Here is a 19,520-nt window from a genome sequence, read left to right as displayed (position 1 = left end):
TTGTGTTGTCCAATCACAAGACCCCCTGCGCAAGGAATGCGCCCTTTGACCCCGCGCTCCCACCGTGTGCCGTTAGGTGATGGATTGATCCTGAATAGAGGTCACACAGACCACGCTAGGCTGCTGCTACTGTTGATTCAAAGCGACGCATGAGTCACCAGTCGGGGGGAGGAGGGGGGGAGGAGATGGGGGAGACTTATGCAGCTGCGCGTCCACTGACTGCGCACAGGGAGAATTGGAGGATGTCTCCCGGGACGCTTCTTTCACACACCGGCGTGTCCCTCTCAACCCGGTGCGGGTGTGCGCGCGCCACTGACCGGGGGCACGCGGCGGACGATGTGAGCGAGCTCGTTGGAGAGAAACCGGTAAGAAACGAGGCTCCCGTGATTTTGTTGTGCGGCCTGAGTGACGCACACTGCCATTGCAGCGACGATTGCCATGGTGATTAATTACTACGATGACGTCATAAACTCCGGTGTGTGTGTGTGTGTATGTGTACACACGTACATGTAGCTAGAGCGCAGTGTTACACGACAGGGCAATTAAATGTCCCACCGATCAATGGGATGCGACATATTTCGCACTACCAGAGCACCAGTTGAGATGCCTTCAAATAAGTCGGAAAGGACGAAACTGCCGTCGATTTTGAGAAATGTGCGTTAACGGTTGTGTCAAATGATTAAATGAAAAGGGAAATCTATGCACGACAGTGACCGGGAAACCTGATGTATAGTGGCGGTAAAAATGTATCAAATGGAATACGGCTTTCTACCGTAACTATTGAAACCCTGCTGCACATCTGTTGGCACAAATTCGTTTTAACTGTGCTGAACCCGTGGTTTACGAAGAGCCCCTGAACGCACCAGCCAGTGTCAAGGAGAGGGGGCGGTCCGTCACCGCCTGACCCCACAAACGCCGCTCACGCGCAGCGGCGACCGGAGCGGAGCCCCGCAGCGTCCCGGAGACGTCAACCGGCCGAAAGGTAAAAACCGCGTTCCGCTCCGATCGGGGCTCGTACGCACGCGAATGACGTGCGCGCGTCGTTGTCACCGAAGACCCGGAGCATGCCGGGAAGTCTCACGCGCCGGCAGAGTAAAGTTTGCATTGGGCAAACACGAGGTGCGCTCAGGTGAGCTGAGCGGCGGGCTCGCGTGCCGCTTCTTGGCGGCCGTAGTGGTCCGTGATCACGAGCCACGTGCTGAGGTTTCCGGCTCGCTCGCGCAGCTGTCAATGAATGACGCGTGGGGACGAATCAGCGGGTCGCGCTCTCCGTGCGCGTTCTTACAGCGTTGTGCACGCAGCGCGCGGGCCCGTGTGTCCGCGCCGCGGGACGCCAGAGGACATACAAATAACATCACCACCGCGCGCGCGATAATAACGTGAGTGCGTGGACACCGTGTCTTTATTTGATTGTGTGGCTCAATACAAACAGTCAGCGGCAGAGTTTCTTTATGGTCGCCATCAATAACATATATGTTATATATGACATATATGACATATGTCATATAATATGACATATGTATGTTGTTCTTCTGATCAGCACCAGTGAGGTGAGTCGTTCAGCAAATGGAGCTCTGTGATTGGTTAAGAGTCCTTCTAGCGCCTCACGCTGCTGTGGAGGTGTTTTTAAAGGTACAACATGGATGTCTGACATTTATTTCTGCATATTCATCGCTGGCTGCTTGTCAGTTGGTGGAGCAGCTTGAAAACTGTAAAGCACATTAGAATCTAAGATGTTTTAACAGTGAGGAGCTGATCTCCAACAGGTCCATGTTCACTGCGCCTTCATAATGGACAATGCAGACATCAGTCCGTGGCGTGCAGCATGTCATCTGCACACCACGGATGTCTCGTGAATCTGGTTTGGCGCGGACGCTTGTGGGTTAAACACTTGGGTCAAAGTTTGAACATTTAATTCACCCACTCCTGCCTGCAATTACAACGCCAAATAACATTTACTAGTTAAAACTACATTTAAGATTTCTATTACTTCCCCCAGTGAAAAGAAGCAGCGGGTAGCAGACCACGTGCACACACATTTTGGGGGGCTGGTGCTCAAACCAAAACAGAGGAGCACCCATCGCCAAAATAAAAAACACAGGATATATTCCTTCTGCTTTTGGAGTCTCTTTTCTTGGCATTATGCTGCACATTTTGTAAATGAGATAAACAATGTTGTGCATAATAATCCACAGGGATTTACAGAATCTATAAAGCCGACAACACACACACATATTTTCTTTTACAGTTTAAGCATTGGCAGCGTTACACTAATAGTTTACCACAATAACAAATCCAGGGCAAAAGGGCAGGTGCCTGAGCACCAGTAGGGGTCTACCTGTGCACGTGCCTGACAGGTAGCCACGTTGACTTCAGAGGACAAATGACCTTTGCCCTTGATATGTATTGGCTGTCTTTAAGTTCAGATGTGCATAATCGCATTCTTAGTGGTCAGAATGTCTGATTTCTACTGGACTCTTTTGTTCCTCAGTCTGTGAAGTCTGCTGCTGGCCTCCTGGTTCCTGGGCTTTGACACTGAATGTACAAAAGGAAGCAGTGTTTCTAGTAGAATGCTGTGTACGTCTTAAGGATGTTGTCCTGATAATAAAGATGAGATGACCAATATATTTACGGGCGCATGGTCACGTTGAATAGAAGGCAGGTATTTTAACACCACTGTAGGTCGCTAGTGATCTAATCCACTGACCCCGGCACACAGATCCACTTGAAGGGTTCTACGTGTTCCCCAGATCATCTGGCCTGTTATCTGCTCCGAGGAACCACGGCACCTTCTGCAGGCTGCTGATCACACGGTGTCATCAGCCTGCAACTGGCGGAGATGTTGGCCAGCGGAGTGGTATTGGAGACAGCATCTCGTACGTACAGCCGTGTCTGCTGTGTCGCCTCCAGGACGATGCACACATCGTCAGAACCATTTTTCTCACCTTTTCTGGGGCTTTTCCAAGGGCAACGCTCAGTGTTTTTCTAATTTGCTCACCGGATGCTTGGCGCTAAAAGGACTCTGTCTAACCTTGGATTGAGATGAATGTTTTCGTTTTAAAAAGGCACCCTGACTGATGCAAAATGAGACTGATATCTGTATCTTACTTCCAAGGACGATAACAAGACTTCTGGTAGTAATTATCTCGTTTTAATCCCGGTTGACATTCACGTTGAGTATATTAAATACCACGGTCCTACTGCTGGTCCAACGAGGGGAATGAAAATGTGCGGCCTGCTTTCAGGCCCGTTGATGAGCATAATACGAAGCCCGGTTCTCCTTCAGCAGGCTGACCGGTACAGCTACAAACCTCCACATGCTCCACCTGCACCCCCCAATCAGACAGACAGAATCAGGTCTTCTGTTCTGCCATTCACTCTCTAACCGGAGCGTCGCCTCAGCGCCATCATTGTTCCTGTGTTGCCTGGCAACCGCAGCCTCCCTGACCTCCTTGAGTGAATTTGCGAGGCTTGTGACTCCCCCTCACCACCCAAAACGAGCCCGGAACGCAGCCTGAACACGGATGTTACTGTTGGATGTGAGCGATGTGGCAGCGTTGTGACGATTGGACAATGTTCCTTTTGTTGTGTCCATTCTTGTGCTGTCTTTTGCAGCAAGACATACAAGTGTCCTATTAGATATATCTTTACAATCCAACTGTACACGTTTAGGTGCCACTTTGTCGTTGTGGCGTACTATGGAAACGGCCTTCACATGTGACCTAGCTACCCAATCAGTGCTGTTGGTGGATCCAGTGTAGTCCACTGAATAATAAATCACCCAGTGCATTGGTGATGATGCAGATCTCTCCTGCTGCAGGACCAGGATGCATTGCTCAAAGGCTGATGAATAAGAACAATACTCCTTTGTCTCTTTCACCAAAATAAGACTGACATCCATTAAAACATGCTGGCGCCAATATTGATTACGGTAGACTTCTAATAGAACAGATAATGAGAGAAGAACGGAGAATATCAGTAATAAATGCTGCTGTTTTCACACCATAGACCTTGGTGGTGCGTAATTTGACAATTGGTATGTTTTGGCAGAGCGTGGAGGCTTGTTTAGTCCATACCAGTCAGAGCGGGAAAGGTGAAAGCAGGCCGCACATTTTCAATCCCCTCGTCGGACCAGCAGAAGAAGCTTGGTATTTAATACGACATGCAAACTGCAGAGGTTTGCAACAAAGGGCCGTTGGTTCGGATCCCGTAACGCTCAGCAGAAGCAAAGTCTCTCTCGCCGTGCCTTAAATTAAAGTGCATAGCTTGTGCGAAGTGACACATTTAGCGAACCTGCTGGCACCAACATCTAGTTCGAGAGTTAAACATTCCTGCAGTGGGTGCTTTTGAGAGGAACCAGTTTTAACCGGATTCTGTTCCCAACCTGTCAGGCTGTGGTCGATTAGCCGTCATAAGGGATTTAACGAGGTCCTTCTCGTGGGCCTGATCAGACGGCACAGAGAGCTAATGTTTGACCAGAATCCCACTTTCATCACGTTGGTCTTTGCATCCAAGGGAAAGAAGTTCCCTTCTTTGGAGATGCTGAGGAGCGACGTAGGTCAGGTACATTTCATTTAGCGCTAATCACAACAGACGAAATTCTGGTTCAACTTTCCAATTGAAGAGGTCTATACCTAGTTATATAACTAAACAGCTCCCCAAAAGGCTGGTAGCAAGCTGTCAATCACAGTAAGCCCACCCTAAATTACACAAGGAGTTGTGGTCTACTTGTCTATAAACCATAATTGACTAAATGAACATCTTGCTGCATTGAAGATCACATGAACGTGGAGAACATAAACCAAGAGAGGTGGTCCTTTTCTCATACAAGCAGCGTGGCCCCCTGAAGTCAGTAGAGGATGCAGGTGTTAATACACCTTTACTTACAGGACATCTTTCATTTGATTAAACAAACATTCTTGTCATTTTGCCCCATGGTGTAAATCCTGACCTGGAGAAGAAACGTGGCTCTTCTGCCGGGCGAGACCACTCCACTCACAAGTGTTGGAGTCCTCAACCTAACAACGCTCTGGGAAAGAGAAGATGGCCTTGTGTGGGGGAAGCAGATCCGTCTACCCCCCCCCTGAAATGACAACTACAGGAGAACACGGACCTCTTGTGAAAACATAACGCGGGATTGGGTTTTGTTTGCTTGAAATGATCCGTACCCAACGGAGAAGAAGCCGCTGTTTTTGGGGCGGGGAAAACATTGCACAAGCTGTGCTTTTCTTGTGTGTTTCTCCCCCTTCCTTTTTACTGTGATCCTGATAAGACGTGTTGTTACTGTCCTCCAGTGAGCAGAGCAGCCAGCGTCGACCAAGCAGCAGCAGCGTGGTCTCCGTAGTTCCAGTAAGTCCTTCTGTGTGTGTGGTATCGTTCTTGTTGTGGATCGTAGGACTATTGACGCACTGACTGGTATTAAGTGAAAGGGGTCAGTTTACCTGTGAGATCTTTGTCTTGCTGTGGAAACCTTTCCTCCTAACAGGATTTATTCAAGTTGTTAGTGAATCAAAGAACGAAGGCTTTGTGGTTCACATTTTATTGTCCTCCTCGGCCTACAGGCTGTGATTCAGCCGGGGGGCATTTAACGCTCTTGAAGTAGCTTTTATTACTGGTTCAGTGATAATAAAATCGGGGGGATAAAAGGAAGTAGGTGACTCTGGTGTCTCTGAACTTGTCTGTTACACAACTGACTGCAGAAAGAAGGTCCCTTATTTCTCTGAGAGGGACGATGATCCGCCGCCCCCCAGCTCTGGGCGGGTGAAGCCCACTCTCGAACCACCGCCTCACTTGTCCTTCGTCTTCCAGCTCTCGGCGACCCCCCCCTATGGGTGAGGGGCTTCCTCTGACGTGGTGATCACCAGCTCCGCTGTCATCATGGGGAACGTCGTCCTCATGCACTTCACCACGGTGGACTACATCATCTTTGCCTTGCTGTTGGTGGCCTCGACCGGCATCGGCCTCTTCTACGCCTTCTCCGGGGGGCGCCAGCGCACCACACAGGTAGGCTCCAGGCGCCTCCCCCCCTGCCCGCCCACTGTCCCTGCTTTGAACCGGAGAACTGTCTGTCGTAGGAGTTCCTGATGGCTGATCGCTCCATGAGCTGCCTGCCCGTGTCTCTGTCCCTCCTGGCCACCTTCCAGTCGGCCGTGGCCATCCTGGGCGCCCCCTCTGAGGTGTACACCTTTGGGACTCAGTACTGGTTCCTGGGCTGCTCCTACTTCCTGGGCCTGCTCATCCCGGCCCACGTCTTCATACCAATCCTCTACCGACTGAGGCTGTCCAGCGCCTACGAGGTACACGTGGTGCTGCATGTAGGGGGTTCCTTAAGGCGTTAGAGGTTTCTGTAGTGAAGCAGGGTTTAAGGCTTCTACTGCAGCTTTATATTCTGTTTCATTGCTCGCTCTGAGATACCTGCTACCAACTTACAAAGTTACCCAATGTCTAGTCAAAAGAAAAAGGAGCAATTCAATAACAAGCACCCTAAGTAGTAAATGTGACCCTTCCTCGGGTTAATGACGTCGTACCCCACCATGTTGCAGTTACGCTATCAGATACTCTCAGAGGTACTTTTAATGTGCACCTAATTTATTTTTAGGAAACCTTTGACTCGCTCAGCCAATGAAACGTTTAGACAATGTGGGTGTAAACCAGCAGCTCTGATCCTGAGAATAAGCGAGTGTGTTTCACTCAGTGACTCTCCGATTATATTCTGTTTTTCCTTTGGCTTTCTCTCCCCTCGACAGTATCTGGAGCTGCGCTTCAACAAGACGGTTCGCATATGTGGGACGGTGACCTTCATCTTCCAGATGGTATCTTTGCCTGCGTCATACTTTCTCTGGGCCTTAGTCGTGGCCGTCTTGTGTGTGCAGGAATCAGGCACCTGATTGGTGCTACTGTGATCAAATCACTACCATCACCATCACAAAAACAGATACTTCTTCAAAAACTATTGCTTAACAAAGAACAACTGTTTAAGAAGTTAATAACAAATTCCAATTTAGTTCAGCAGGAGTAAAAAGTTCAGTTAAGACGAACCATTTGCCCCACTTGCTTTTTATCTTACGATCATTGGCTGATTATATTGCAGCCTGAGTAAAACTTTGGCCCTGAGGATGTCCCATTGACCCTTGTAAAGTGTCTTATGGCTTTTTGGTCTGTTTCCTCTCCAATAAAAGCACTGACAGCGTTTAGTCAAGTCATGAATTGTTATTACCAAAGATAACCAATAAAAATTCACATTCTCCAAACAATTTCATGATCAGTTGGATCTGGCCAATGGAACCTCTGCTTGATGCTGAGCAGGTGTCCTCTGATACTGCTTCTTCCTCTTCTGCCCTGTTGTTTATTGTACTCCTCCCCTGCAGGTCATCTACATGGGGGTGGTCCTGTACGCCCCGGCCCTGGCACTCAATGCAGGTACGACTTTGTGTTTTCTCCCGTTGTGTTTTATGATCTCAGGTTGCTGCTATTGTGTAGACAGAAGACGAGTAACCCGTGCTTTGGTTCTTTTGCAGTGACGGGTTTTGACCTGTGGGGGGCGGTGCTGGCCATGGGGTTGGTGTGCACTCTATATACTGCTCTGGTCAGTCCCTTCCTTTTCCATCAATGACTACGTTGACCTTCTAGTTGACCACATCATTTTGTCCAAAACCTCCACCTGCACTCTTTCCAGTTCTGTGTCATTGCAGAAGCTACAGCGAAGCTAAAGGCGCTCCAAGCAAATATTAGTGTGCGACTTTTCCTTTGGCCAGGCAGTGTAGCTTCCTCTTCTGGTCATTTTAGGGTCATCGATGTAATATTCCATTTGCTGTCAGTATGTTGAACCTCTTACTACGGCACATCTTTGCTGATAGCGTTTGTCGATAATTGCGTGTCGCAGGGCGGTCTGAAGGCGGTGATCTGGACCGACGTGTTTCAGACGGTGGTGATGTTTGCGGGCCAGCTGGCGGTCATCGTGGTGGGAGCCAGTCAGGCAGGGGGCATGGCGGAGGTGTGGAGGAAAGCAGTGAATGGCAGCCGCATTTCTGGACTTGAGTGAGTGGTTCAATGAGGTCTTCCTCATGACCGCCGCAGCGCAGGAAGGTGGCGGCTGATTAAACTGTACTCACGCTTTGCGCCTGCAGCCTGAACCCCGACCCTCTGGAGCGCCACACCTTCTGGACGCTGGGTGTGGGCGGAGTCTTCCTGATGCTGGCCCTGTACGGGGTCAACCAGGCCCAGGTCCAGAGGTACCTCAGTTCTCGTACGGAGAGAGAGGCCGTCATGTGAGTCCCTTTTGGAGAGAAGTAGAACCTTGTTGAACTTGATGCACTCCTGTTTATTCCTAGTTGTTCATTGGTTTTGTTTGTCCTGTCATCTTCCATGTTGTCTCCGCCGTTGACGCTGTTGCCGTCTGTCGTCCAGGTCCTGCTACGTGGTGTTCCCGTGCCAGCAGATCGTCTTGTGTTTGGGTTGCCTGATGGGTCTGGTCATGTTTGCTCGCTACGGAGAGGACAGCCCACTGGACAAAGGCTACGTTAAAACTAATGACCAGGTGGACGTCACGTTGCCTTGGTGGTCATTGTGTTGTATGCGTCTCTCGGCTCTGGGGGTTTGGGCTAACATTGACTTCCTTTGTGCAGATGGTGCTGTATTTTGTGATGGACGTCTTTAAGGATCTGCCCGGGCTTGCAGGACTGTTTGTGGCGTGTCTCTTCAGTGGAGCTCTCAGGTAGGAGAGTCGATTTGTAAGAAAAGAATCGTCTGCTGTGTAACGTGTGATTGGATTCTTCTTTGTTCTCCCTCCAGCACCATCTCATCAGCTTTTAACTCCCTAGCGACGGTAACCATGGAGGACCTGATTAAACCTCATTTTCCAAACATGACTGAGGCTAAAGCGACGCTGCTGTCTAAGGGACTTGGTAAGACAGCATTGGGAGACACAGGTCAACAACTTGACCAAACAATATTGCGTTCATTTCTTTTGTTGAATTTGGCTCAGGAGGAATGTCAACAAGTTGAACTAAACCATTTCCCCCGTCGTCACCATATAAGCCTCGTGTTGTTCCTCATCTGGGCTCATGTTCTGTGTGTAACCACTGACTATTTGCCCCCCAGCGTTGGTCTATGGCCTGGTGTGTCTGGCCATGGCCTACCTCGCCTCTATAATGGGATCAGTGCTGCAGGTAAACACACTGTCCTCATGCTCTGTGTGTTAAATGGCGCGAGTGCCGGTTGTAAGCAGGATGTTTTGTCCTGTTTCCCTCAGGCAGCCTTCAGCATCTTCGGGATGGTGGGCGGTCCTCTGCTCGGCCTCTTCTGTCTGGGGATGTTCTTTCCCTGGGCAAACTCTACGGTGAGTGTTGTTTTATTCGTGTCCACGTGTTGTCCCCCGTTGTTGAGTCGAGGTGCCTGTCCTTGCTCAGGGTGCCGTGGTCGGGTTGGTAGCCGGTCTGGCCATGGCCTTCTGGATCGGCATCGGGAGCTTTGTGATGCGTATGTCCGATTCCATCCCGCTCAACACCACCGCTCTGCCGCTGTTTGACAACATGACCACCGCTGTGATGACTATGGTCAACGCCACCACACCCAAGCTGAGGTAAGGCCTGGGAACCCTGAAGACCCAACGCTCCAGGGTGGCTGCAGATGGTCTTAACCCCTCCCTCCCCTTCAGGCCGTCGGGTGTGCAGGCGCTCTACTCGTTGTCCTACATGTGGTACAGCGCTCACAACTCCACCGTGGTGGTGGTGGTGGGACTGCTCGTCAGCCTCCTGACAGGTACGCCCACAGAGACACGTTAAAAGCCACTAACCCCCCCGCCAGAGTCCTCTTTCACCTGCTGCCCATCTAAAACTAAATAAAATGCATCAAATCAAAAAGTGTTACGGCTGTTAGTGCTGTTAAAAAGAAATGTCCTATCAAACTGATGCGTCTGTGTTACCAGGACCCATGAAGGAGAAGGATCTGACCCCGGGCACGGTGTTCCCTGTCCTGGGCACGCTGCTCTTCTTCCTGCCCGAGCGCTACAGGGAGAAGCTCTGCTGCGTCACTCCTCTGTCCACGCCTCACGAGGTGACCTCCCGCTCGCACGCGTCCTCGTGTCTCTTTGGTTGGAGCACATTGTAATGACCCCCCTTGTTGACCAGTCCAAAGATACCACCGCGCAGCCGTATCAGATGGCCAGGAAAGACGGCAACGGAGCGGCTCTCTGCAAGGAGGACACGGTCACCGAGGACAAAGAGATGGAGAGCGACCGAGCGCAGACTGAGGAGGAGGACGTGGAACCGAGGACGCCTCGACCCTCGTGCAAACTGACGGGTCAGACGGTCGAGGAGACCGTCTTCTGATCCCGTCTCCTCCTACTTAGAAAGCACCTCCCAGCTGCTGCCGTTCCTCCAGGGCTCGTGGAGCACGGCGGTCTGCAGCAGCTAGTTTGGATGTTTTTATTTCACAATGTCGTAATCTGTTGAGTAAATGTGGATGGACGTTATCGGCCACACGGTGTTTTGTTGGTACCTGTCCAGCCCGGGACGCTGCACTGGATGTCCACATGGGAGCAGGCAGAGAAGGAAGGAGTCAGTGGAGCTCTGGTCCAGATGTGTGCACAATGAGAAGTTCCGCTGGTCGGGATCCACACATTAGCCGGCAAAATGAGAATAATCAGGTAGTCCTTAAAAGATACAAGATGTAAATGTTGTAAACCAAATGTTTGTAGAGACGGCGCAGACCTAGAATAAGAGAAACCAGGAGAAAAAGACTAATGGTGTCAGCCTTCCAGATGTCTACAATGTGTGTTCTGTTCTGTGTTCACATGAGCACAGACAAAGTGTACGGGGAGGGTTGTCTCTGCATGCGTCCTCTTTGGGGGACGAATACCAACTTCAATAGTTTACAGCGAGCAAATACGATTTTAGAGCTTATGTTTTCCAAATGGTCTTTTTAGTCGTATCTCCTCCAGTTGCCTGGCGACGTACTGCTGTGGAAGCATGTTGGAGAATGAACACTAAGTCCATCCGTTTCAGAGGTAAACTGTCTGCCTGAACTACGCTCCGCTAGGCAGGAACTTCCCCTATTTATTTACTGCTAGATAGGATTCATTTTCCCTTCCTAATCCACGTTGCTGTCAGTGCCACTGTGTTGTTGATTTGTGTGTCTGTTTGAATATTGTTGTAGTTGGTCTGTTTTTTGGAATCACAGAATTCTTGACCATCCCCCATTTTGGCATTTGAAGTCACCCATTGTCCTTGTGTAGGAAGCAGAGGTGTGTGTGGGGGGGGGGGGGGGGCTCCTGCATGACGTCATGTTCGGGGTCTGGGGGGCTTCAATGGTAGCCGCTGTGTCCGTGAGTGGATCCTCGTTGGATCTCGCTCCTCTTGGTTCCTCCACACAGCGTGTGTACGCGTGTGTATGCAACCGCTGGTACGTGTGCGTGTGTACGCAGCCGTTGGTGCGTGTGCGTGTGTACGCAGCCGTTGGTGCGTGTGCGTGTGTACGCAGCCGTTGGTGCGTGTGCGTGTGTACGCAACCGTTGGTGCGTGTGCGTGTGTACGCAACCGTTGGTGCGTGTGCGTGTGTACGCAGCCGTTGGTGCGTGTGCACGCAACCGTTGGTACGTGTGTACGCAGCCGTTGGTACGTGTGCGTGTGTACGCAGCCGTTGGTGCGTGTGTGCTGCCTCACCACGTTATTTAAATCCGAGTTGACCCCTAAACGCACAGAGCTGCTCCCCATCACGGCACCACGAGTATTAGTGGATACTGTTTATTGGTGGAGTAGAAGGTCAAGCTTGGCCTAACTAGTAACTAGTAACTAGTAACTCAAAGTGTCAAATAAATGATGAGAGAGACAAATATTTCTAGAAGCATAAATCCCCATAAAAAGAAAATACTTCAGTGAAATAGGCTGTAAGCCTAAAAATGATACCTGAGTAAATGTTCTCAGTAATATTGCAGCACTTTTAGTTAATAAAACGTCATTTTAGTACATTTAAAACTAACCAAACCTTTTTCTAGAGACTTTTTAAGTGACGTTGTGTATCGTTTGTGTTTCCGCCTTCACACTCAGAGTCCAACATAGAAGAGCGAGAGCAGAATGTATTGTGAGTTACTTGTGAAGGACATTGGACCCCCCAGACCACCGGACCGCCCTTTCAAACCATTCAGCGCTGAGATACCTCGATTCATCCAAAGCATATAGAATAGCATTATTTTTATATTTTGATTCTTTTCTTTTTCTACCAACGGAATTTATATTTGAGATATTTGTATATTTTTTGTGTAAATTCACAAAAAGCCACATTGCATGTGTTGAAATGTGGAATTCTATATGCAAGAACCATGAAGTGTTTCCTTTTGTGGGACGTCCCGTCCTTGAAAAAGACCATTTTATTAGTGCTGCATCACACAATCAGGTATTTACTTCATACTTGAAATGACTTGACGTGTGTGGTGATCCACACATCGACCCCCCTCTTTATAACGGGAAGGAACATAGTTGGCTGTTGAAGTACTTTGACTTCCTCGTTGCTCCGTTTGGGGGCCGATGAACAGCCAATCCGCTCGCAGTAACTCGTGCACGTGGTTTGGCACGTCGTCATTTCCAGCAACGATAAATATTGTTTTTTAAACAATATTTACGATACGACAAGAATTCTTCCTGTTAGCATTCCAAAAAAGGAAGCGTGGCGCCGCCCGCTGTGCTTCGTCTGTGCCTTCAGTTTGTGGCGTCTTCGTTTTGTCTCCTGGTTAAAGAATCGATCCGTCAGCACACGTCGCTCTATTTTAAATCTATTGATATGTTTCACTGTTGAACTTTGAATCTATGAAGATTAGATTTTCATAAATTAGATGTACTTGAATTGAGATGCCATTAAAGATATTTGACAAATACCATTTTTGTGTTTGCTCGTGTTGTAAAACAGGAAAACATCTTATTTCTTTGTTAAACTACTGTTGTCTGAAAGATGTGACCTTTTTCTGCCATTAAGAACCAGAATATTTCAGCTGTTCTAATTTCATTCTGTGGTGTTAAACATGGATTTGTGACCCGTTTTTGAAAATACTATATTGTACTGTGTATGATTGTTTATGGCTTCTCATTTTTCCAGTATGAATATGTAGCTTTGTCCTTAATACACTCTGCCGTGTCATGACTGACATAATAAGAGGCACAGCTGGGGGGGGCACAGGGGGGCTGTGATTTTACTTCACGCTGGAGACTGAAGCAGCTTCTCGTTGGTCTGATCTGTAGTTTCAAACCGACCATAACGCAGAGGGGCTTTAGGGCGGGCTTACTGTGACTGACAGGTGAGCGATGTCTGTCTTAGTAGGGTGTCCCTGCAGCGCATGGCAATAAAAGGGGACCAATGATTAGTTATTTCAGTCTCTTCTCTGGACCAGAGGGGGGACTCGTCCTCACAGCTCCGACCTGTAATCATCCGTAAAGAGCAGGAGACGCGTATGCTGATTGTCTCCCATCACACGCCGTCTTCAAGCTCCTCCAGTGGCAGGAACACGTCTGCAGGGAAGCAGTGACACGCGGCCTGCAGCCAGAGACGTGATGCATGCGATACTCTCAATCAAAGGCCTTTTCTTTGCATTGAGAGGTTAAGATAAAGTATTCATCTCATGCAGTGTTTCTCTTTCTAATCAGTTTAGCTACGAAAGTCTGGAAGTGGCCGACTACGCAGTTGGAGCTCAAGTGTTCGCAGAGGAAACATGGACTCTGGACAGGATGCGACTGAAGCCCTGAAAGCACTTTATTGAGGATTAATAGAACAGCTGCTTGGTTTTCATTTGTGTTTCCGTTGCTTCTTCGTGCCGTGAGGAGCTTCTGCAGTCCTTCTTTGACCCTCGCAGCTCCACATGAGTCATGGCTGCACGCCGCCGCCTCTGGACAGATTTATAGAAGTAGCCTTGAACGCCGGCCTGCTGCTTGTGGAGCGGCGCCCATCTTGTTGCAGGAGGAGAGGATCTACAAGACTTATTGGACTGATTTCAGCTCTGAGCTCTCGCTTGTGTAATTACTGCGTATTCATGCAGCGAAGATGAAACTAGTAGTAATAGTAAGTTATATAGTTAGTCAGTTATATATATATAACTGTTTCAGTTCGACATCTTTATCTACTTTAATGTGACGTACTGTAGTATTCTATAACATGCAATACTTTGTGTTATTCACTAACTGTAAAACCTCTTGGTGCTTATTCATAACGTGGAGCCACATGAAAACTAGAATTCTATATCACTTGCTAGTAATAAACGTTGGGTGTTGGTGGCGCGGCGGCGAACGCACTCGGGCTGCTGCTGCACGCCGCTTTGCTCCAAAGTACAAGGTTCCATTGTGGATGTAATGAGAACTAAGTGGTCATTACTGCAGAGATACCGAGTCATCAGACAGCAGCTGTGTTCCCACAACAATCCCTCCCTCACTGTCCGCCTGTCCGTCCACCCTCACTCCCCCACACACACGCACACGCACACACACACGCACACGCACACGCACACGCACACACGCACACGCACACGCACACGCACACGCACACGCACACGCACACGCACACGCACACACACACACTGGCTTCACAAACAGCTACATAAAAAGGCATCAACCTCACAAGAAACATCTCTTCCTTACAGCAAAAGTAATATGTGGAAAAAAAAAACACTGTACGACCTCTAAATCAAGATAGTGGCTGAAGCTCCTCGCGCGCTGATTTGTGGCGTCGTGTCATCTGAAGCAGCTTTTTCATTTCCTCGCATTAAATCTGTTCCTGTCTGAAGTTCATATAATGATGGAATGTTTTCAACAAGAGTAAATCTGAACCTGTCTGCTGTGTGTGTGTGTGTGTGTGTGTGTGGCATAAAAAACAGGCCAAGGCCTTTGCAGAAATATACAACAAACTGTTATTACCATCATGTGGTGTTTGAACAGAAAACAGCAGATTTACAGAATTCGCTTCAGTTGTTTCAGTGTCTGCAGACGAGAACGTTTCTTCTGCTGTCCGTGGTACAAGTGGAGCCCCGTGCTCCATCACTCCTTCTCTGCTTCCAGGGTGGGGGTCAGGGTGGGGGCCACGTCCCTTCCAGGTGGGGGCATCTGATTGGCTTGGGCCCCTGACAGCAGCTCTCCCACGCTGCCGCAGTAGAGCAGCGAGCGCATGGGCCACTTCTGAGGACAGAGACAGCGCGCCGGTTAGCTCTGCATGCTAATGGGATTAGCGATATGAGGTGAATCCTCAAGCCGGTCGACAAACACGGTGGGACGTCGTGGACGAGATGTCCACGGTCCATCCGGTCAATGCTGTCCCACCTGGGACGGCGTCCACACCACAGACGGACAATCATTGTGTCGCACGCTGTGAACTTCAACCCCCCCTTTAATCCAGGGGAAAAGAAGAGGAACTTTAACCCTTGACCCCGACCTTTTCCCCCATTTCCTGTTGCCCCGAGAACAAGCACGTGCTAGTTAGGACAGACGAGACAGAAGACCAGATAACCGTCTACAGCAGCACGTTGACGTGCAAACCAGATAGCAGAAGAGAGACGGAGCAGTTCTATAAGTCAGATGAAGAATTGTTCAGCAGCTACGCTGCTAATCACGTCCAGCTGCTCGCGGCCTGCTAATGTCTGCCAGTCAGTGTCCTCCTGCGCTGAGGACGGCCGTGTGTCCCGGGTCCCTGTCCTCACCTTAACGGGGTGCAGGTATCCCCCCGGCCTGGGGGGGGGGGCGCGCTCGGCCAGCGTCGCTCCCTGTTCCAACGTCTCGGTCAGGTGAGCGATGTAGTTCGTCGCCAGGACCAGGACGTCCAGCTTGGACAGCTTGGTGTCTGGTGGGACGGAGGGCAGAGCGGCCTGAGGGAGCAGGACGGACAAGCTCGCTTCAACACTTCACACTGACCGGCTGGACTAAAGGACCTGATCAGAAAACACTTGTTGGCTGGTGGCGACCTGAAGGATTCCAACCCGCAACCTGTGTTTGTGAGACGCGTCGCATTGGCAGAACTCACTGAACACACTCACACTTCCCAAAATGCATTGCGTCTCTTCTGACCGACCGAAGGTTGACTCCAAAGTGTAAATATCATCTGTTGGAGGAGTTTGTTGATGATGACATCAGCAGCAGAGGCTTCGTTCATGTGTCGTTTCAAACGCACGCTTCCTCCTGAGGGAGGACGCGTGCGTCTCCATCAACCCAGAAACTATGAAGCTCTGTGCTGCCCGACAACAGGAAACCGCTGTTTGATACGAGACGAGATGATGAGGAGTCATTAGGAGTCCTTCTACTGTCAGTGGGACACATTCAGGTTTTCCTCCCAACGAGCATTAAGGAATTCTCTTATCCTATAACTATTATAAAAATGTAAGTTAGAAAAAATAATGTTTTGTTTTCAACATCCTAAAAACTATTTGGTTGGTTTCCTCTACAAAAAGCCAATGGGATTTTTCCACAGTATTTTGGAATCTGAGGCAAGTGTAGCTCTTGATACGTGACGATAATCCTCACAGAACAGTGGCTGCAGTTTGCAGAAATTTGAAAAGCTGACATTTGACTTTAAAGCTCGATGTGTTCGGGGTGACGATGTCCTGTGTGTGGAGCCTCCAGCGGTGATGGGTGTGGTTGTGGCGACCGGGCGGGACCTCGTACCTGCAGGCTGTGGAAGGCCTGTCGCAGGTTGCGCACGCGGCTCCTCTCTCGCGCGGCGTTCTCGGGGGAGTGGTGACCCCTCAGGGGTCTGCACGGGGCCGCCGACTCACAACCAGCCGCACACACCGACTGCACCTGCAGGGGAGCACGTGATCACAGCCTGAACCACATTTAATCAGACGGGATCGGATTGTGTGGAAGTGGAAGAAGGAAGATCTTGAGACATTAAATGAATTGAAGGGATTTTAAAATGTTTTAAAATTACTTTCATTCATTTTCATTTTACAATATGACTTCCCAATGCCCTGTATGTTGTGTGTATGTGTGATGTGTACATTTAGAACATTATCAGTTAATGTTTCACTCATCGCCAGCTTCATCGTCTTAGGACGGAGATGATTATTTAGTAGCACGAACATATTTAGCAAAATCAAATCCATTTTATGGTTTCTGTCGAGCACAATCCACCAATTTCTCCCACATATCGAGATAAAAGCTTGGAAATGATCAAATCAATTGAGTTACATTTTCTTTGGCGTAAGATACATTTAAGTTAAATATAAAAGAAAATATTAGAAAATGTAATTTAAATGTAGAATTGATATTACAAGAGAAATATGAAGCAAATAGTGTAAAAATATGTCAAACAGACGTAAATATAAGGGAGACGAGAAATGCAATGATGATGAAAAAGTACTGATAAAATATGGACATATACATATTATGTATATATATGTGGGCAGTGGGACAAGCTGCGTATTCCGAGGGGAGGTAATACACGAGCTCACTAACACCCAGTGGACTAAAGTCCAGCTGGGTCATCGGGTCCCGCTTCAGTCCTGAGACTCACCCACTTCCTGGGCTCCCGGCTGCTGCGAGGGCTCAGCCTGCGTCCGCGGGGGGATGCCGGCCCGCCGGCCGCACGGGGGGGCTTCGGCCTCTGCGGCTCGGGGACCAGCTGGTGGTTCGCCGCCACCGCCATGAGACCTTCCAGGGGGTTGAGCGCCATGGTTGGCGATGAGGCGCTGCAGCAGACTCTCCTGAAGACCTTAATTCACTTGCGACCTGTTTTCATCGGCTGGATGGAGAAAATATCCTCCACTACAGGACGGAAGAGCCTGAGGTCATCCTCCTCTCAAAGCATCTCAGAGTCCTGGGCAGATGTAAATGCTGCTGAACGACATTCTACTGTGAAGCATCTCCAAGCTCCTCTCCAAAGCTCCCCGGGCCTCTGCGGGTCCCCTGAAGAAGAAAACACAACCAGCGCCTCTCTGCGCATCCACGTCCTTTCGGTCTGACCCTCCCTCCCTCTCCCCCGCCTCTCCCTCGGTCTCTGCTCGTTTCCTTATCGGGTGAGGTAACGTGGGGAACTTCATGTGGTCCTTATCTCAGCCGGCCCGGTCATCCTGATCCTCCCCTGGCTGTTTGGCTGCCAAGAAGAGCCGGCAGGCAGGCAGTCAGGCCTGGGGGAGTGCAGCAATGGGAAATGGTGTCCCGAGCCAGGGCACTGGGGGGATTTGGGGGGTGGAGGGCTTGGGAAACTCAACAGCTCTGCTAACAACTGGACAGGGGTTGGACAGTGAGCTCGGGGGCAGTACGACATGGACCAAAGAGAGATGGACGAGTCCTCTGCTTTGTTCCTCGTTGCGATGACGAGGAACAAGAGAATAGAAAGTTACAGCCTCGAGTTGCACTTCTACGTCCGTCCAACGTGTCATTTCACCCTTCCAGATGTTCATCAGCTAATTCATTCTTGGGTTAAGGCCAAAACACGTGTTTGCTGAGGTCACAGTGATCTTCAGATCACCCTTGACTCCAAATAGACACGAAAGAAATTCTCTTGAAGTGTTTCTCAGACCTTTTATGGCCGATAGTATTTCTGTACGAACTGATTCACTTCAGCGGTTATTTGCAAACATAATATATAAATATATATATATATACAGTCCCATGTTGTACAACGTTGTATATCAAATGGGATGTTAACAGCTCGACAGAGTTATGCTTCATGTGGTGAGTGTCCCTTAGTGTTGGTGGGTTCAAGATGAAGACACGCCGGACGGACGAAGGACATCGCCGATCAAAAGGTTCAAATCAAAAGTATTTCATAAAGAAAGGGTGTTGTGGTAAAAAGAACATCTCAGCTGGGGAGCCGCTGGTCTCCACAGGGCCCCTGACCCCCCTGACCCCCATAGTGTCCGTCTGTTGCCTCCACCAGCGAACTGGAGCACAGTGGTTGCCTGCAGGTGTTTATACAGAGCAGTGAAGGTGTGAAGTTGGTGTCCACACCTCTGGGAGTCTCCTGGTGAGTTCAATGTAACTCTCTCATGATGTCTCTCAGTCATTATCAGGTGCTATCAAGTATTACATGCATGCATTCCAGTTGACTACATGACATTGAATACCATCATAGCTGTACTGTACGGTATTATTCTACTGATTCAAAATTAGTGATTTACAATATTGTCATTACTTTATTGACATTTTGATTCTAATGGTATTGAACTCATCCTTAACTGAAACCTAATCTGTATTGTTAATAAATGAATTCTTAAGAGCACTTATGTTCAGCAAAAAAATGCCACAAGATTAGTCAGGGAGAAATATTTTTCATTATTCATTATTTAAAGCCTCCACACGTTCCATCAAACACACAAAGTGCTTCAACAGTCATACAAAGGATCACATGACAGACAGAACTAAAAGTGACGTATCAGATGCAGATCAGTCTGTGGGTAAGGTTCATTTACCACCGTATCACAGACAGGAAATGCTATGACGTTGATTTCAATTCAATTCAATTCATTTTATTTTATTTTATTTAGCCCAAAATCGTAAATTACAGATTTGCCTCAGAGGGCTTTAGAAACCTTAAGGCCGCCGCGTGTTTCTGCG

General features: G+C 49.0%; 2 protein-coding genes across 6 annotated transcripts; one reads left to right on the top strand and one right to left on the bottom strand.

Moving 5' to 3' along the window:
• Window positions 1-92: 92 nt before the first annotated feature.
• On the top strand, window positions 93-12,871 carry slc5a6a (solute carrier family 5 member 6a). Of its 5 annotated transcripts, none has more exons than XM_040160066.2 (18): window positions 93-365; window positions 5,295-5,349; window positions 5,809-6,003; window positions 6,075-6,296; window positions 6,747-6,812; window positions 7,368-7,419; window positions 7,518-7,585; window positions 7,883-8,037; window positions 8,127-8,267; window positions 8,407-8,536; window positions 8,625-8,713; window positions 8,791-8,903; window positions 9,100-9,167; window positions 9,251-9,337; window positions 9,408-9,580; window positions 9,656-9,759; window positions 9,926-10,053; window positions 10,128-12,871. In XM_040160066.2, exons 3-18 carry the CDS (start codon window positions 5,878-5,880, stop codon window positions 10,326-10,328), a joined length of 1,923 nt encoding a protein of 640 aa, XP_040016000.2. In that variant the 5' UTR covers window positions 93-365; window positions 5,295-5,349; window positions 5,809-5,877; the 3' UTR covers window positions 10,329-12,871. The 5 variants fall into 5 exon arrangements, with proteins under 5 accessions (XP_040016000.2, XP_040016003.2, XP_040016002.2 ...); XM_040160068.2 differs by lacking the exon at window positions 93-365 and adding an exon at window positions 669-982; XM_078094054.1 differs by lacking the exon at window positions 93-365 and adding an exon at window positions 2,855-2,876.
• A 1,989-nt stretch (window positions 12,872-14,860) lies between these two features.
• On the bottom strand, window positions 14,861-17,925 carry tcf23 (transcription factor 23). The gene is made up of 4 exons (XM_040160073.2): window positions 17,476-17,925; window positions 16,626-16,760; window positions 15,668-15,832; window positions 14,861-15,149 (listed from the first exon to the last, which is right to left on the bottom strand). The coding sequence occupies exons 1-4, from the start codon at window positions 17,632-17,634 to the stop codon at window positions 15,012-15,014; spliced, it is 597 nt and encodes a 198-aa protein (XP_040016007.2). The 5' UTR covers window positions 17,635-17,925; the 3' UTR covers window positions 14,861-15,011.
• Window positions 17,926-19,520: the final 1,595 nt, after the last annotated feature.

Source organism: Gasterosteus aculeatus, chromosome 18, assembly GCF_964276395.1.
Source record: "Gasterosteus aculeatus chromosome 18, fGasAcu3.hap1.1, whole genome shotgun sequence".
NCBI classification, from domain to species: domain Eukaryota; kingdom Metazoa; phylum Chordata; class Actinopteri; order Perciformes; family Gasterosteidae; genus Gasterosteus; species Gasterosteus aculeatus.
The sequence above is the reverse complement of the archived record's forward strand: the minus strand, read 5'-3'. Positions and strand labels throughout refer to the sequence as shown.

Coding starts and splice junctions, on each gene's coding strand:
- slc5a6a (XM_040160066.2), top strand. CDS start 5,878: ATGGGGAACGTCGTCCTCATGCACTTCACCACGGTGGACTACATCATC. Junction 8,268..8,406: donor ACGGAGAGAGAGGCCGTCAT/GTGAGTCCCTTT, acceptor TCTGTCGTCCAG/GTCCTGCTACGTGGTGTTCC. Junction 8,537..8,624: donor ACGTTAAAACTAATGACCAG/GTGGACGTCACG, acceptor TCCTTTGTGCAG/ATGGTGCTGTATTTTGTGAT.
- tcf23 (XM_040160073.2), bottom strand. CDS start 17,634: ATGGCGCTCAACCCCCTGGAAGGTCTCATGGCGGTGGCGGCGAACCAC. Junction 15,833..16,625: donor AGGCCTTCCACAGCCTGCAG/GTACGAGGTCCC, acceptor CTGCTCCCTCAG/GCCGCTCTGCCCTCCGTCCC. Junction 15,150..15,667: donor GATACCTGCACCCCGTTAAG/GTGAGGACAGGG, acceptor CTCTGTCCTCAG/AAGTGGCCCATGCGCTCGCT.